The following is an 18,822-nucleotide window of genomic DNA, read 5'->3' as shown; positions in this document are numbered from 1 at the left end:
CCCAGAAAAAATTCATCTTTAGTAAAACTGATAAATGAATTTTTATGTTAGTTATCTAAGGAGGATTATTACCAAATCATTACCGCAATCACTTCTTAAAATATATTTTTATTTTACAGACTCTAAAGGAATATAGAGAATTACATGCATGACCTTTATTGGGAAAAGGTGTGAAAGATTTGGGGGAAATAATGGCTTGGTACTATGAAATCATCCCATCATAAGAAGGATTTCTCATGACATCTGGGCAAATCATTAGCTAGTGAAAAAAGTCTTAAAAATTTAGAAATTTGAAGTTTGGCAATGTTCTTATATAAACTATGAGACCCTACTTTCTTTCTATATATTCTTTCTTTGCAGAAACTGACTCATGAATTCAACTTACCCCTGTACCATACCTGTATCTAGGGTTTTTTGTTTTGTTTTGTTTTGGTTTTGGGTTTTTTTTGTTTTTTGTTTTTTTGGTGGGACTTAGGTTTGAATTCAAGACTTCACACTGGCAAAGCAAGTGCTCTACCACTTGAGCCACACCTCACAGTCTGTTTTGGTCTGGATATTTTGGATATGGGGGTCTCACAAACTGTTTTCCTGGGCTGGCCTCAAATTACATTCCTCCTGATCTCAGCCTTTAAAGAAGCTAGGATTACAGGCGTGAGGCATCAGTACCCAGCTTGTATCTAGACTTTTAACCATATCTTCACTTACTTTCTGGGAATTCCTACTTAAAGGTTATATGGTACTTACTATTCAGAACAGAATGTCTAAAGGAATAATACCTATATTTGTATAAAGTCCTACTCCTACAATGTATATGAGGATATGTTATAAATTGAAAATTGCATTGTGCATCAATGGCTTATGCCTATAGTCCTAGCAATTTGAGAGGCTGAGATTGGGAGGATGGAGGTTTGAGGCCAGTCCAGGCATATACTTTGCAAGATCCCATCTCTAGGGTGTGAGGGGATGGGGGGAAGGGGGGAGGAATGGCTCAAACAATGTATTGCACATATGAATAAACAAATTTAAAAAAAAATCCCATCTCTAAAATAACCAGAGCAAAACAGATTAGAAGTGTGACTCCAGCAGTAGGACTCCTGATTTGCAAGCATGAAGTCCTGAGTCCAAACCCCAGTTCTGCACCCTTCCCCAAAAAAGTGAAAAATAGTTATGTGTTTTTGAAACTCATAGTAGCCAACTTTGCAAAAATAAGTGGATTTGATTTGTTTTTCTTTTTTCTTTTTTTGGGCAGTACTGGAGTTTGAACTCAGGGCCTCATTCTTGCTAGGCACGCATTCTACTACTAGAGCCACTTCTGTACCCCAAAGCAGACATAGAATTTTTGTGTTTTTGTTGGCACTGGGGTTTGAACTCAGGACTTTGCACTTGTAAAACAGGTGCTCTACTGTTTGAGCCACACCTCCAGTCCAAAAGGTGATGAGGGTGATTCTAACCCTGCTATGATTGTTTTTGTTTTGTTTTTTTGTAGTAGTGGGGCTGGACCCAGAGCTTCATGCATGCTAAGGAGATATTCAGCCACTGGTCTATATCCCCACCCCCTGACAGCCTTTTTTTTTTTTGTGTTGGGTGTCTTTGAGATAGGGTCTCTCTTTTTTATTTTGCCCAGGCTGGCTTCAAACTGTGATCCTTCTGAACTCTGCCTCCTGAAAAGCTAGGACTACAGGCATGAGCCACTGGCGCCCAGCAAGTAGATTAGATTTTATAATTTCTTTTTACAAAATGAGAAAATTGAAATTCCTTTTTACAAAATGAGAAAATTGAAGCCTAGGGCAGTTAAGAAATTTCCCAAAGTGAAAGGATAGTTTAACAAAAGAGCTGAGACTAGAACTGAGATAGTGTGTGTATGTGGGGGGGGTACTAGACGTTGAATCTAGTGTGTTATGTGTGGTAGGCAAGTGCTCTATCACTGAACTACATTTCCAGCTCAGTTTTTTGAGACAGGGTCTCACTGTGTAGACTAGGCTGGCCTCAAACTTGCAGTCATCCTGCCTTCCCACCTCCTGAGTGCTGGGATTGTAGGCAAGCACCACTATGCCCCACCAGAAGCCAGATTTTTCTTCCTACTTTTCATTTTTTTAAATTCATTTTTTAAAAATTAACTTATATTAGTAGTATAATGGTAGAAAACAGATTTTTTTCTACTTTTAGTCCTCTATTTTTGTTCTGTCAGAGAGCATTCCTGAATCTTAATTTGTAGTTTTTTATCTTATGACGTCTCCTTAATAATCTTTAATTATTATTATTTATTAATTTCTTAGTAGCTTATCAAAAGCTGATTCGTTAATGTCTCCTACTCATTTTTTCTCTGCCTTTTAATTTCATATTACCGCTCTTTTTTAATATATATTGTTGTAACAGCCTTCTAACTAGTTCTCCAGTTTCTGTTATCTATTTCATTCACTTTAGACTACATACATACAGTTGTCCAGAAGTGTAATGGTTTAAAACTACCTGATCTGAACTAGAGTGCATGGAGTTCTATCTTAACACTGCAATCTCCCAGCTCTATAACTTTAGGCAAATTAAATTAGCCTAAATTTTTTATCTGTATATTAGAACCGACAATAGTACTGCCCCAGAGAGTATGAGTATAAATAAGTTAATAATAAACATGAAGGGCTTAGAACTGTGACTGGCATATAATCAACACTTAAATGTTAGCTGCTGCTATGATAAGAAAGGGGGAAGGAAGATTATGTCTGTTATTACTACTAACAAATTAATGTTACAAATCACTACTCTAATCACTCATTAAATATATTTTATATTGCTTTATGCTTTAGCAAATTCTTTTCCATCTTTGTTACCTTTTTTACTTCACATTTTGTTATCTTCTTCTCAAACCAACTATATAGAGACAAAGATTATCATTATATAAATATGATGGTATCGGGGATAAAATAAGTGATATGGCTGGGTGCCAGTGGCTCACATCTATAATCCTAGCTATTCGGGAGGCAGAGATCAGGAGGATCATGGTTTGAGGCCAGTCCAGGCAAATAGTTTGAATGACCTTATCTCGAAAATACCCAACACAAAAAAGAAGTGATAGAGTAGACTCAAGTGGTAGAGCTGTCTGCCTAGCAAGTGTGAGGCCCTAAGTTCAAACCATAGTGCTGCCAAAAAGAAAAAAGTTGAACATAGCTGGGTCTGGTGGCTGAGTCCTATAATCTTAGCACTCAGGAGATGAAGACAGGAGAATCAAGAGTTTGAGACCAGCCTGGGCTTTCTAGCATGACCATGTCTCATAAAGGGGAGAGGGGAGGGGCAGGAGGAAGGAGGAGAAAGAGAGAGAAGAAGGGGAGGGGGGGAAGGAAAGGAAAAGGAGAGAAGAGGAAAAAAATGAAGGCAAGAACTCAGTTATTAGTATGCACATATTCATAGCTGCATTATTCACAGTAGCCAAAAGAGAGAAAGCAGCCCAACCCAAGTGTCTGTCAGTGGATAGATAGACAAACAAAATGTAGTATATAAATATGATGGAATTTTACTCAGCCTTAAAAATGAAATTTTAGCCAGGTATATTACCACTTGAGCAATGCCACCAGCCCAAAAAAAAGAAGGAAATTCTGATACATGGTATACAAGATGGGATATAAATCATTATTTTGATAGTCTTTCTTTTTCTTTTTCTTCAGGGATCCGTCTGTCTCTAAGTCTATAGAACGAATCTTTAAAATTTGGGAAGATAGAAATGTTTACCCAGAAGAAATGATTATGGCACTGAGAGAAGCTCTAAGTAAGTGTCTTTTTCCTCCTAAAAAAAAAGTTTGAGTCAATTTTTATAATTTTATATATATATGTGTGTGTGTGTATATATATATATATATATATATATATGTCATAGGTGTGGTCCTATTATGTAATAATGAAAAAAACCTTAAATCTGACCCTGTTTGTTTAAATTTAAATACTTAAAATTTTAAAATCTACATCTATTTGAATTATAAATATAAGTAAAATTGGTTTTGGAGTAAGGGTGGATTTTATTTTTATAGATTATAAATGTCAAGCATATTAATTAAGTGATGATAGCCACCTAATTGTTTTCCTGCATTTGCTTTGGTTGAGTATTTCAAACTGCTCATTAATTCTGTTTAATAAATACTGCTCTGTCCTCTTACTGTTGGAAAAATTTGGGGCAGAGTTTTAGATCTCACCAAGCTAAGCTATTTATATAAAAACATACTGGAAACCTTCAGACTTCATTTGATTTAGGTTTGCAATAAGTTGAATACCTGGGTTTTTGGTTTTTTTTTTTTTAAGTAATTTCGTTCTTATATATTTGATACCTACAATTAAATCACTGGATAGAAGTTTGTGATAACCTACTACCTTTACCATCATTTGACTAGAAATTTATTTTAAAATAGCATCTTCTAAGAAGCTGTTAAATTCTTTACTTGAATCTGTTAACTAGCCTCCTGCCCTATTCTTTTCAGAATTGATAATTCCAGTGGTTATAGAAATTATGCTTATTTGACAGCTTCTTAGATCTGGTGGGTGTTCCTTTTTTTTTTTTTTTTTTTTTTTTAATAAAAACAAAAGAAAAGGGAAGAAAGAAACTACACAGTCTCAGATTGCCTTTTTTCATGCTACAACTTTGGCAACTGAAGTGGAGAGTCAGAACAGCTTCCCATAATGCTAGATTGCAAAAACTGCAATGTTTTCCAGGTACCACTTTCAAAACTCAGAAGCAGCTGAAAGAAAATCTGAACAAACAACCGAATAAGCAGTGGAAGAAATCACAAAGTAAGGAACAAAATCTCAACTAATATAAAATTACCTCCTCTTTTTGGAGCAGAAGAAAATGTAGACCATATGACATCGTACCTGGCATAAACCATGGGCAAGCCTGTGTTTTCCAGTCCTAGGAGGCTCCTAGTGACTTACACTTAACAAGCCATCATGAAGTTACTTCTTTAAAAAACACTATTAAAGGAAATCCAGAAAAGGGGTTTAATTGAGTGAAGATTGAAGAGTAGGTGGGGAACTGAAAGAAGAAAAAATACTTGATAGTGCCCAGGGTAATTCTCAGGCTCAAAGATATATGAAGTTAGAGACAGGTGGCATTAAGCAACAGAACTAAAGAGGAGACTAGGGATTAAGAAGCATTTCTCTGGGAGCCAGGAAATCCTTCAGATTTGGGGATACACTCCACCAAATTAGATAGGGGCCTCAAATCCTGTCAAGAAGCTCATTCTCTAACTAGATAGAGCTGCTGTTAATGCATTTCATATTTGCACAGCATGAGATCAAGGGAGTGGAATATTGCATGTGATAGGATGCTCTGGGAAAAGTGAGGAATATTGAGAGACTTGAAGGTGTGGAGGGAACAAGGTAAAAGACAGTGAACATTGGGAGGGGGAACAAAACAGTCGAATGGTTTTGCTTCATCAAGCATATAATGTTCATCATGATTAAGGGAGTTCTGTGACATCCTTTTGGTCATAAATTGCATGCTTAGGAGCAAGTCATCATTTCAGCCAAAATTCAACCACAGTGGTAATGTACTTAGAACTTCCCTTGCTTTTTTTTTTTTGCTATGAGTCAGCAGAAAAAGAAATCCAAAGCTAAGTATGTGGGAATAGAGTTGATATTTCTAAGTCATTTTCTTCAGCCAGTGCTGAGATTAATGGAATGTCCTGTTCCTGAACACTCTTAGAGATACTGAGATTTTACACTCAGTGAGATTAGGAAATGAAGGCATTTCATGTATGTCAGTGTCTCCAAATCAATAATTCTAGGACTTCTAACATTCTGTTGGAGGTAAGTTGGGTAGACTGTCTAAATAGTGTATTTTCTATTGACCGTGCTTAGGAGTGTTTAGATTTCATAGTCCGTTATTTATTCTAGGAATTGTGTTATGATTTAAATGTGCATGTTTGCTGTATAGTTGAAGAATACTACCCTTAATCATAGATCTGAAATTTTTCCTGGACTTAATCAGTTCTTTATGTATATACTTAATGATGTTTTGTTTAATTCCAACAGCATCCATGAATCCAAAAGCTGCTCTCAAGTCTAAAATAGTTGCTGAATTTCGAGTAAGTTACAAAATATGTTAACTATAGCAAAGCGTTGTTCACCCCTTTTGAGTTACAGCTTTCTATATTGTCCAGTAAGATTTATTTTTACTCAGTTGTACATCTGTTATCTTCTAAACATGCTTGAATTGTTCTAAAGGAATCCAGATTGAAATTAGATTGGTTGAAGTTTTCTTTTTTCTTGGCAGCACTGGGGTTTGAGCTCAGGGCCTCATGCTTGCTTGGCAGGCGCTCTACCACTTGAGCTACTCCACCAGCCTTGGTTAGTTTTATCTATTTCCCCAATGGGAAAAATAACTTTCCAAAATATCTATTACTAGCTGAGTTCTGTGTTGAATTTTCTTAGGGTAACAGAAGACTGTTTATCTAATTAAAATTCAAAGAGGATGTTAGTGGGCCTTTCTTTCAGTCTTAATCCTGTATCCATAAATTAGCTTTGAATAATTAAAGGAAAGAATCTATTAACGTTTATAACTGAGGAGATACAGTTTGTACATAAGAATTGATCATGTATTCCTGACTGAGGAAAAGTGAGTGGTTTTTTTCTCTGAGGATTTTATTAGGCTTTAGGTTTTTTTTCTATTATTGAGAGAGAGGTAGAAGAAAAATAACTGAATGATCATATAAATGAAATATGATTCTGGTCTGTGTTCAGTCTCAGGCCCTCATTGAAGAGCTATTGCTATACAAGCGCTCAGAAGATCAGATAGAATTGAAGGAGAAACAGTTGTCAACTATGAGAGTAGATGTATGCAGCACAGAAACTCTAAAGTGCTTAAAAGGTAAGATTTAAATACTTTTTAATAAAATACTTCAGATTTTTGTTTCCAAATGTGACTTTTCAGGTAGTCAGATCAGTTTACCCCATAAAAAGAATGTTAAGCAAGGCCCTGGGTGTGATCCCTAGCACCACCAAAAACAAAAAAAAAAAAAAAGAGAGAGAGAGAGAACGACAACTTTAGGTTAGGTTATAGAATCAGTTGTGGTACCTTTGGTTCCCTAGACAGTAATTTCATTCTTATAAATTTCATAAGTAAATTTTTACCTTTCTCACTTTCTTGGTGTATTGAGTTATAGATAAAGGGTTGTGTTTTACATGTGGCTAATTTGTTTGGGTATGCTCTTTAATAAGGGCACCATAATGTCTTATAAATCTAGTTAGTTATCTTTTCCTTACATTAGAAATTGTATATAATCCTACCTAGTAATTTATTAAAATCTGAGTCTCATGAAAGCAGATATTACTCTTTTTTACTGGGGTTTGAACTAAGGAACTCAGCTTGCTAGACAAGCCTTCTACTATTTGAGCCACGTCCCCAGTCCTTTTTGCCTTAGTTATTTTTGGGATAGGTCTTGCGTTTTTACCCAGGCTGGCCTGGACTACGGTCTGCCTATTTATGCTTCCCAAGAATTGGGATAACAGGCATATGCCACTACACCCAAATATTGGTTGAGATGGGGTCTTGTGAACTTTTTACTTCATCTGGCTTCAAACTCACAATCCTTCTGGTCTTCTCCCTAGTAGCTAGGATTATAGGCATAAGCCACTGTGCCGGCAAACACCATACTTTCAATTGGATATATGTTGTCTGATTTAATCCTCATAACAACCAAGAAGCACTAAAATGTTCTGTCTTGGGCTGGGAGAGTGGCTCAAGTGGTAGAGCACCTGCCCAGTAAGCATGAGGCCCTGAATTCAAACTCGAGTACCCCAAAAATAAATAAATAAATAAATGAAATTCTGTCTTACCCATGAGAAATCAGAGGCTTTATAAGGCGAGAGTAGCTTGCTCAAGATACATAACTGATAAAAGGCAAAGCCAAAATTTATGCCCATATCCAAAACCACATTCTAGCAGTCAATAGGAAAGAAGTGTATATAAATTAAGGAACTTTTTCAAATGAAGAGTATTTTTAACTTTATTTTTCTGAGCCTTAGTTTTCTCATCTAAGAAGTATATCACATCATCTTCTGTAATGTAGAAATTACAATAAAAGTGAACAGAATTGAGCCTTATTCTGTTATTCTTACGTAAGAAGATCTGTGAAGAAAAGAAGTAACCAACCAAGTATTTTAATTAAACTTTCTTAATTACAAGTAACTTCTCTATTGCTTTACCTTAGATTCACATGAATCTCTTTGTGTAGAATTAATTAATCTATTTTGTGACTTTGTGATTTAGAGAAGCTTCTTTAAGATAAAAGTATGAGACTAGAAAAGAAACAAAAAGTATGAGATTAAAAATACTATACACGATGAGCCAGGTTTCATGACACATTTATAATCCCAACACTTGGGAAATTAAGTCAGGGAGATTGCAAGTTTGAGGCCAACCTGGGCTACACAGGCACACCCTGTTTTTAAAAAAATGAAAAATTATTCATTAAGGCAGCAAGAAAAGAACAGGTTTCACAAACAATAAAAAACAGATTCACAGAGGGGATTCCCTCAAAAGAGTAAATTTTGTACTTGTTCTTTTTTTATCTTGAAATAAATATTTTCTCTGTTATTTTAGATAAAACAGGAGGGAAGAAGTTCTCCAAAGAATTCGAAGAAGCAAGCTCTAAGCTGGAGGAATTTGTAAATGGTTTGGATAAGCAGGTGAAAAATGGGCCCTCACTAACAGAAGCACTGGAAAATGCTGGAATTTTCTATGAAGCACAGTACAAAGAAGTAAAAGTGGTGGCTAATGTAAGTAATTACATTTATCTTCTACTGAATGCTTACTAGGTGTCAGAGACTATATAGGTTAACTAGCTTTATGAGGATAAGCATTATTATCTCCATTTCACAGATGAAGATACAAGTCTTTTTTGTTTTGTTTTGTTTTTTTGTCTTTTCTTTTTTGGTGCTCGGATGGAACCCAGGGCCTTCAAAGCACTCTACCACTGAGCTTCATCCCAGCCCAAAGTTATTACTTCTGAAGAGAGTTAGTGAGCTTGTACACAGTATACAGCAACTAAGAGCAGATGCATGGCTTAAATAGTAGAGGGCCTGTCTAGCAACCTTGAGGCCCTGAGTTCAAACCCCAGCATGCACACACATACACCTTGCTAAAAAAAAAAAAGTGGCAGGCTAGATTAAAACCTGTGTCCTTCAGATGCTAAAGCTTACATATATCAAAACCATCTTGCTGTACTAAAACGTAAGACCTTGCTATTTCAAGGACTATGTCAAGTTACTATTACAGGATATAAAATTGAGCATAAGTATATGTACTTTATTTGTTTATTGGTGGCATTGCCACCAACCTCATGCTTGCTAGGCAGGCACTCTCCCATCTGAGCCACTCCACTAGCCCTGTTTGTTTTTTAGCAGTAAACTGAATGGAAAGGTTGAGACAAGCCTGAACAACATAGTGAGACCCCCATCTCATAAACAAAACAGGTGGAAACATCTTGTTACTAAATTGTATGAGTATTAACTGAATTAAGGACCTTCTTCCTGGCTAGCAGTGTGGCTCAAGCGGTAAGAGCACCTGCTTAGCCATGTGTGAGGCCCTGAGTTCAAACCCCAGTGCTGCCACAAAAATAAATAAATAAATAAATAAAAATAAGCTGATGACTGGATGCTTCTATATTAAAAACAACAAAAAAAGACTTTCTTTAAAAAAAAAAAAAAAAAAAGGACCTTCTTCCTCCACTGAAAGGAGAAAGGTGATAAATGGTCATTTGTTTAATGACTCTCAAAAAAACTTAAATTTCAGTCACTCTGTGTAGTCATAAAAGTATATGGTATTTTAAGTCCCACAGTTCCCACTTCAAGCAATTTAATTTTTTTTTTTTTTTGTTAAAGAACTTTAGGAATTTATTGTTAGAAGATCTGTCGTATAAGAAATCCTTGACTGAAATGAAAGGACACTAGACAGTAACTTGAACATGCATGAAGAAATAACACTGGATAAGGATAAATATGTAGGCAAACATAAAAGACAGTATTAGCTAACTTTTTTTTTTCTTCATAAGGCCTCTTGTGTCATGTGCTTTTATTTATTTATTTATTTATTTATTTATTTATTTATTCTTTTGTTCACATGTGCATACATTGTTTGGGTCATTCCTCCCCCCCACCTCCCTCCCCCACCCTCTCCTCCCCTTCCCTGCTCAGTTCCATGCAGATCCTGTTCTGCCTTTATCACTAGTTTTGTTGAAGAAAAAAGACAAGCCTAATAAGGAAGACAAAGCGTTTTTGCTAGTTGAGTTGAGGATAGCTATACAGAAATATTCCTAGCATTGCTTTCATGTACATGTGTTATGACCCATGTTGATTCATTTCTAACTGATCTTTATCCTGGTTACTGATCCCCTTCTCATGATAACCTCTGTTGCTTTAAGGTTTCTGTGTTAGCTCCTCTGGATGCATCTACATTTGTAAATAATTTGCCTGTGTTGCTCTTTCTTAATTTATACTATTTTAGAAATATCTATTAATTTGTTTTTATGACAAATATGGATTTGGCTCATACTCTTCTTTTTTCTCTCAGTATTGTGATAAAAATGATTAAATCTGTTTATTAGCCAGGTATGATGTGCATACCTGTAATCCCACCCAGAACTCAGGAGCCTGAGGCAAGAAGACTTTGAGTTCAAAGCCTAGGCTACATAATGAGACTTTCCCTATCTCAAAAAAAAAAAAAAACCTGATGATTGCCTTTGTGAGTTGAAGCACTGTATTTACTAATTTTGATCATTAACTCTCTCTAGTTTATAAACTTTGGATATTGACATCCTTTTCCTTTTCTCATTAGTTCTTCTGGCTTCAGTTTCCCAACTTCAGTCAGTTGCACTTTGTGTGTTTGGGAGAGTGTATGGGCATGGTTGTAGTACTTTGGATTGAACCCAAGGCCTTGCACATGCTAATAAGCACACATTCTACTCTACCATTGAACCACACACCACCCCAAGTCCCTAATTTTCTTTTTCTTTTTTTTTTTTTGAGACAAAGTCTCATTATATAGTTCAAGCTTGCCTGGAACTTGCTATGTCGCCCAGGCTGGACTCTTAACGCAACATCTCCTGCCTCAGCCTCCCAAGTGCTAGGATTATAGCTATACACCTGTAATAGTAGACTTAAACCCAAGCATATCAATAAGTGAACTAAACATTTTAATTACAAGTCTAAGATTGCCAGGTGCTAGTGGCTCACCCCTGTAATTCTAGTTACTTGGGGGATTGAGATCAAGAGGGTTACAGTTCGAGGCCAGCCTGGGCAAATAGTTTGCAAGATCCCATACCAGAGCAAAATGGACTGGAGGGGTGGTTCAAGTGGTAGAGTACCTGCCTAAGTTCAAACCCCAGTTCTACCACCAAAAAAAAAAAAAAAAAAAAGGTCAAAAGATTATCTGATTAGGTTAAAAATAACAAGAAAAAACAACGGGCTGAAAATGTAGTATTGCCTAGCATGTTGCAAGGCTCTGGTCCCCAGTAACTTGAAAAGCAGTGATCTATGACCTTTTTAGACATAAGGACATTGAAAATTCATCTGTTACAAGCTTTTCTTTCCTTTTTGGAAATTTTGTGAGAATGCTCTAGTAAAACTGGAGAAAAACAAGGTAAGAAAATACGAGTCTGGAAGGTAGAGGTCTCAATTCAGTATTGCAGCAAAAAGTAGTCTTAGTATGAGACTTAGAGAACTATCCAAAACAGGGCCAAGTGTGGTAGTGCATACCTGTAGTCTTAGCACTTGTGAGCCTGATATAGGAGGATGCCTTGAGCCCATAAATAAAATCATTTCCTTGAAACATCTTTTTCCACCTTTTGTGGAATTCTAGATTAGCAGTCATTTTAACACTTCAAAGATACTATTCTGATGTCTTGTGGGTGTCCCATTTCAGTGAGAAATCTGACATTGGTCTTATTGTTGTTTATTTTGAATATAAAGTTTTTTGTCCCCTGGCTTCTGTTAATATTTTTTCTTTGTCTTTGGTTTTTAGTAGTTATGTAGTGATGAGCCTAAGTAGTGTTATCTTTCTATTCACTTGGCTTGGGATGTACAGAACTTTTTGAATTAATGGTGTATTAGTTTGCTAGGGCTGCTATAATAAAGTTTCTCAGACTGGATGGCTTGAATAGCATTAATTTATTGTCTCATTGTCTAGAAGATAAAAGTCCAAAATCAACATATTCTTAGGATGGGTAGCTTCTTTCTAAAGGACATCAAGGAAAAAATTTGTCCTAAGCCTTTCTCTTTGCCATGTAGATGGCTGTCTTCTCCCTGTGTCTCTTCCCATCATCTTCCCTCTGTGTGTGTATCTGTGTCCCGACTTCCCCATTTAAAAGAATACTAATCATATTGGATTAAGAGCCCATTCTAGGGCTTGGAGGTGTGGCTCAAGTGGTAGCACAAGGCCCTGAGTACTACAAAAAAAAAAAAAAAAAAAAGGAAAAAAATCCTAATGACCTTATTTAACTTTATAATTCACTTATCTCTATAAAAGTCTTATCTCCAGATAAGGTCAAATTCTAGGGTGACTACTCTTGAACAAATGAATTTGAGGTGGGGAGGATAGAGAGAACAAAATTCAATCATATCAAGTGGCTTAATGTTTCTCATGAATTTTCAGAAATTCTCCTCTGTTATCTCAAATATTGTCTTTTTTTTCCTTGTGCTGATTTGTTTTAGCTGACACTATAAAAATCATACATGTTTATGGGTACCATGTAATATTTTGGTACATGTATATATACCTCCAATTTTTACTCCAATTAGAGTAAAAATGAAAACTTTTATCTTTTCTTTTTGTAACTGAGGATTGAATCGGGGACCTTGCATATGCTAAGCAGTTGATCTACCATTCCACTACATCCTCAGCTCTTTTCTGTTTTGTTTTTGTTTTTTTGGGGGGGGGCAGGGTTGGGTTGGTGGGACTGGGATTTGAACTCAGGCGCACACTCTACCACTTGAGCCACACCTCCAGTCCATTTTGGTCTGGTTATTTTGAAGACAGGGGATCTCAACGAACTATTTGCCCAGACTGGCCTTGAACCATGATCCTCCTAATCTCAGCCTCCCACTTAACTAGGATTATAGGCGTGAGCCACCAGTGCCCAATTGATTCTGTGTTCTTTCTTCATCGTGTCGGTTGACCCGTAAGTTTGATGTCTCACTCCCTACAATATTCCCTTTGATATCTTGATTAATGTAGCATCTTCCAGGTTGTCCACTCTAAAGTACTTGCTATCAGTTGAATTATGTCTCCCAAAAGAGATAATGTGAATATGATTTTATTCAGAAATAGGATCTTTGCAGTTAAGGTGAAATTGTGCCAGGCACTTGTGTACACCTGTCGAAACAGCTAGGATTGCTTGAGGAAAGGAGTTCTAGTCTACCTTAGGCAACATAGACCCCAGTGATATGTAAATAGGTAGGTAGGTAGGTAGGTAGGTAAAGAGAGAGAGAGAGAGATAATCATTATAACTGGTTCTTTAATTTTAAGAGGAGGGAAATTGGACAAAGGGAGAATATCTTATAACATTGAGGCAGATAATAGAGTGATGCATCTATAAGTCAAGGACCACCAAGTATTGTAGCCACCACCTAAAAGCAGGGAAAGGCAAGAAAGGATTCTGTCCAGTTTCAGAGGGAGCATAGCTCTACTGTCTGGCATCTTGACTTTTGAACTTCTAGCCTCCAGGATTATGAGACAATTTTTTATTGTCTTAAACTGCCCATTTTATATTACGTTACTACTACACCTGAGGAAACTAAGTAATTAATGTTTAGGGGGAAGGGTAGATTCTGTTTACTATATTCTATCAATAAGGACTCTTGGAGTTATTTTTTTGTTTGCTTGTAAGGATTCTAAGGGTTAAACTCTGAGCCTTGCGCATGCTAGGCAAGTGCTCTACTACTTGAGCCATGGTCCTAGACCACTTGAGCTTTTGTTTTTGAGACAGGATTTCATTGTTGCATTTACCCAGGCTGGCTTCAAATTCTCCATCCTTCTGCCTCTGCCTCTGCTTTCCAAGTATCTGGGATTACAGGCTTGCACCACCTCTCCTAGCAAGTTCTGCTGTTTTAATTCATTGCTACCAGTATTTACTTTGATCCTCAAATTGACAGAAATTTCAGAGTGGACACTCCTTTCAAGCTTCTTTCTGTGTTCTTTTAACCAGTCCCCGTCTTTTTTGTCTTTTGTTTTTTTGAGAAAGGGTCTCACTGTGTAGCCCAGGCCATCCTCAAACTCCCAGGCCTCCTGCCTTAGCCTCCCGAGGGGCTAGGATTACAGGCATGTACCACTACATCTGCCTTCCTGACCCACATCATTTTTTAGCACTTCTTTACTTTTGGAACATGGTACAGGCTTATCTTGTACTTTCTCTGCCTCAACCCTGGAATCAGTCATTTCTCCAAGATAATATGGTGCATTTTATTGAAAAATCGTATTCTGGAACCAAGATCTAAGTATCATTGTGATGTCACTGCTGCCAGATCCTATCATGTACAAAACTAGGAAATACATGTCTATATATACATATTTAACCTCTATACATGCACATTGACATCTATGTGTGTGTCTGTAGAAAACTATGAGGTCACTCTCTTATCTCTGATTGCAATCCAGCATCACAAGATTCTTTTCTAGTTTTCTCCCTTATTCACATTTCTAATTGTTATTTCTAACAGTGCAAACAATACTTTTATGCCGTGTTAAATATGTTTTACTTAGTGATCAGTCCCTTAGTGTATAGGCAGTCTCCTGCACTTCCATCTCTTCCCTGCCTCCTGTTTGGGCTTTCTCTGTATCTTTATATATGTTTTTGGAGAGGGAGCAGTACTGGGGTTTGAACTCACACTTGCTAGGCAGGCACTCTACCACTTGAGCTACACCACCAACCCTTTTCTGTACCTTTAGGCTCTGACATCTCTTGCAATGCTTCTTCAACATGCAGACTTTCTTTTCAGCTCCAACTAATAGGTTTTAGATCAAATTATTTAAGAAAGAAAGGGGGAGGTTTTTCTCTATGAACATATTAATCATAGGTATTTGGTTTTTCTCAGATAATTCCAATATAGACTTCACCTGTCATGAATGTGTTTCATATTTTTATTTTTTCCTTTTTAGTCATGTGGACTTATCAGCATGCCTGCTAGTATTTTGTTGAATTCTGAACATTATATATGAAAGACTGTACAGCCTCTAGATGCATATCTGGCTGTATGTGTGAGGTGGGGTTTAGGACACAGGGCCTTGCATATGCTAGGCAAATGTTCTACCACTACTCTATACCACTAGCATTTCTATTTGTTCTTGTTGCTTGTTTGTTTGGTTTTGATTTTTGGTACTGGGGTTGGAACTCAGGGCGTTGGCACTTGCTAGACAGGTACTCTACCACTTCAGCCATGCCCTCAGCCCTCTATTTGCTTTTGATAGGAGCATTGATCCATTATAAGCTACTTATATTCAGAAACAAAAACTAGCTTACAGTTTATTATTTTTTTTTTTGCTGGTACTGGAGTTTGAACTCAGGACTTCATGCTTGCCAGACAGCCACTCTACCACTTGAGCCACTCTGCCAGCCCAGTATTTTTAAAGTAATGCTTCTTGAATGATCAACCAAAATAGTATCACAATCTAATAGTTCAGTATTCTAAAATAGAGCCAGGTGTGGTGGTACACACCTGTAATCTCAGCACTCAGAAGGCTGAGGCCAGAGAATTGCAAGTTTTAAGCCAGTCTGAGCTATGTAGCAAGACCTTGTCTCCAAAAAAAAAAAAAAAAAAAGCACAGCTTTAAAACATTAGCAGTTAAGTCAGACACTGGTGGCTTACACCTGTAATCCTAGTTAGTTGGGAGGCTGAGATCAGAAGGATCATGGTTCAAGGCCACCCCAGGCAAATAGTTTGTGAGACCCCCCCGTCACCCCCTTTCCCCATCTCCAAGAGAACAAGAGCAGAGTGGCCTGGAGGTAAAGACATTAGCAGTTAAGATAATCAGGAGATCCATGGGAGATAGTAAATATTGATACTGAAATTAGCATCAACAGTAGTAGGTCATTGTATATATACCTTTAATTTGATGTGATAACAATAGCTCTTTACCCATAACTCCCCACTTAATCATGAGGAAAACAACAGACACAGTATCACCCAAAAAAAAAAAAAGGACAGGAAAAAAATTAGACAAATCTCATTCAGCAGTCTATGAAATACACAGTACTCTTCAAAATTGTCAAGGTCATCAAAAATGAACTTTTACAAACGAAAGGAGCCTAAGGAAATATGAGCGCTAACTGTACTGTGGTAGCTTGAATGGAATCCTGGATTAGAAAAGGTAGCACATTTGCCTGGCAGGTTCAGGGCCCTGAGTTTAAACTCTAGATCTGTCAAAACAAACAAACAAACAAAAAAACACATATTAGGTAAAAACTGAGGAAATCTGAATAAAGTATAGACTTTAGTTAGTAATTATCAATATTAATGTGAGAAATTGACTGTATTAATGTGAAATGCTAATAATAGGGGAAAGTGGGTATTGGGAATATAGGAACTCTACTATCTTTGCAATAATTCTGGGCACCTGAAACTGTTCTAAGATAAAGTTTATTTAAAAAAAAAAATCAATAGGCCGGGGCCAGTAGCTCAAACCTATAATCCTAACTACTCAGGAGGCAGAGATCAAAAGGTCAAAGTTTGAAGCCAGCCTAGGCAAATAGTCCGTAAGACCATATCTCCAAAATACCCCACTCAAAAAAGAGCTGGTGGAGTGGTTCAGGTACCTGCCTAGTAAGCATGAGTCCCTGAGTTCAAACCCTAGTACCACCAAAAAACAAAACAACAACAACAAAAAAATTGGATTTGAACTTCCAAGTTGTCCAAATTTATTTTCAAATTTTTATCAAAAAAAATTACTGCATCTCCACTTCCTAGAAGAATGACCAACATATTTGACACTCTTAATAAATATTGGTTGCTTGGATGGATAGGCAAGGACAAGGGAGGCTGAATTACAAATAACCTTTAGATTTCTAACCCAGGCAACTGTGTAGACATAATAATCACTTAGGGAGTACAAAGAGTAGAGGTTAGAAACTACTCTGTGTTTGACAGATGATAATATTTTCTTATTTTGTGCCAGTGATGATGTTAATGATAATGACAATCTGATCAGAGTTACAATGGTACCTGCTAGATCCTTTTCTCAGAGAAATAAACTCCTTTTTCTTTTAGGCATATAAAACCTTTGCTAATCGAGTAAACAATTTAAAGAAGAAGTTGGATCAGTTGAAGTCAACCCTTCCTGATCCTGAAGAATCACCAGTTCCTTCTCCAAGTATGGATGCTCCCTCCCCAACCGGTTCTGAGTCTCCGTTTCAGGGAATGGGAGGTGAAGAATCACAGTCACCAATCATGGAGAGTGAAAAATCTGCCACACCTGAACCTGTGACAGATAATCGTGATGTAGAAGACATGGAACTATCAGATGTGGAAGATGATGGGCCAAAAATCATTGGTATGTTCATGTGTAATTAATAGATAGCTTATTCCTTACCAATTTTGCTTTCCCAGCAACTAATCAATCACAAACAGATAATTCAGCCCATATAATTAGAATATCAAGGTAGCATTATTATCTTTGGAGCAGGATTTGGTACATTACATGGGTTAAGGATCATTGTTCAAGATCAGCACTGTTCATTGTAGCAGCTTCTAGCTGATACGTATGTGACTATTGCACATTTGAAATGCCATTTTCCAGCTTAACATGTGCTGTAAGTATAAAATACACCCTGGATTCCAGAAACTTAGTACCCACCCAGAGGTAAAAATATTTCACTAATGATTTTTATTCTTATAACATACTAAAATGAAAATACTTAGTATATACTGAGATAAATAGATTAAATTTGGTTTTTTCTTTTCTTTTTAATGTGACTATTAGAAAGTTTAACCTGAATTAGGTTTCTTTCTTTCTTTTTTTTAACTGGGGCTCGAACTACACCTTGAGCCACTCCACCAGCCCTTTTTTGTGATAGGTTTTTTCAAGATAGAATCTCTTGGAACTATTTGCCTGGGCAGGCTTCGAACCACAATCCTCCTGATCTCTGTCTCCTGAGTAACTAGGATTACAGATATGAGCCACTGGCAGCACCCGACTCTCTGTCACTCCAAGAATTCCAAAGTTGCCAGGTGCCACTGGTTCAGATCTGTAATCCTAGCTACTCAGAAGGTAGAGATCAAGAGGATTGTGGTTCAAAGCCAGCCGGGCAAATAATTCAAGAGCCTGTCTCAAAAAGACCCAACAAGGGCTTAGTAGAGTGGCTCAAGTGGTAGAGTGCCTACGTGAGGCCCTGAGTTAAAACCCAGTACTGGCAAAAAGTAAAAAACTTCAAAAAATAGAAAATACCCAACATAAAACACAGCTGGCAGAGTGGCTCAACTCATAGAGCAGTACCTGCCTAGCAAGTGTGAGGCACAGGCCCAGAGTTCAAACCACACTTCTGCCACATAAAAAGAATTCCAAGGTGGCGGTTTGTTTACTGCAGTTTCACAACTAACATGAATTACTGGTTAATGTTTCTCTGACCTTCCACCTTTTATTTTTATTTATTTGTTTATTTTTGGATGGGACTGGTGTTTGAACTCAAGACTTTGAGCTTGCAGAGCAGCCCCTCAACTGCTTGAGCCAAATGTCTAGTACATTTTTGCTCCAGTTATATTAGAGGTGGGAATCTCTTGAACTATTTGTCTGGGCTGGCCTTGAACCAAAATCCTCCCAATCTCAGCCTCCCAAGTAGCTAGGATTATATAATTATT

General features: G+C 37.0%; 1 protein-coding gene across 6 annotated transcripts in view; it reads left to right on the top strand.

The window, feature by feature from the left end:
• Rprd2 (regulation of nuclear pre-mRNA domain containing 2) overlaps positions 1 to 18,822 on the top strand; it is a 75,578-nt gene that overhangs the window by 41,940 nt on the left and 14,816 nt on the right. For 3 of the 6 annotated variants that reach the window (XM_020155780.2, XM_020155782.2, XM_074048190.1), the window contains exons 3-8: positions 3,657 to 3,757; positions 4,693 to 4,770; positions 6,013 to 6,065; positions 6,721 to 6,847; positions 8,582 to 8,757; positions 17,236 to 17,518. In XM_020155780.2, the coding sequence (XP_020011369.1) occupies positions 3,657 to 3,757; positions 4,693 to 4,770; positions 6,013 to 6,065; positions 6,721 to 6,847; positions 8,582 to 8,757; positions 17,236 to 17,518 (818 nt within the window). The remainder of the gene's footprint in view (positions 1 to 3,656; positions 3,758 to 4,692; positions 4,771 to 6,012; positions 6,066 to 6,720; positions 6,848 to 8,581; positions 8,758 to 17,235; positions 17,519 to 18,822) is intronic. The other 3 variants (XM_074048188.1, XM_074048189.1, XM_074048191.1) reach the window with 1 other exon arrangement.

The sequence above is a fragment of the Castor canadensis genome, chromosome 11, assembly GCF_047511655.1.
Source record: "Castor canadensis chromosome 11, mCasCan1.hap1v2, whole genome shotgun sequence".
Lineage (NCBI taxonomy): Eukaryota > Metazoa > Chordata > Mammalia > Rodentia > Castoridae > Castor > Castor canadensis.
The sequence above is the reverse complement of the archived record's forward strand: the minus strand, read 5'-3'. Positions and strand labels throughout refer to the sequence as shown.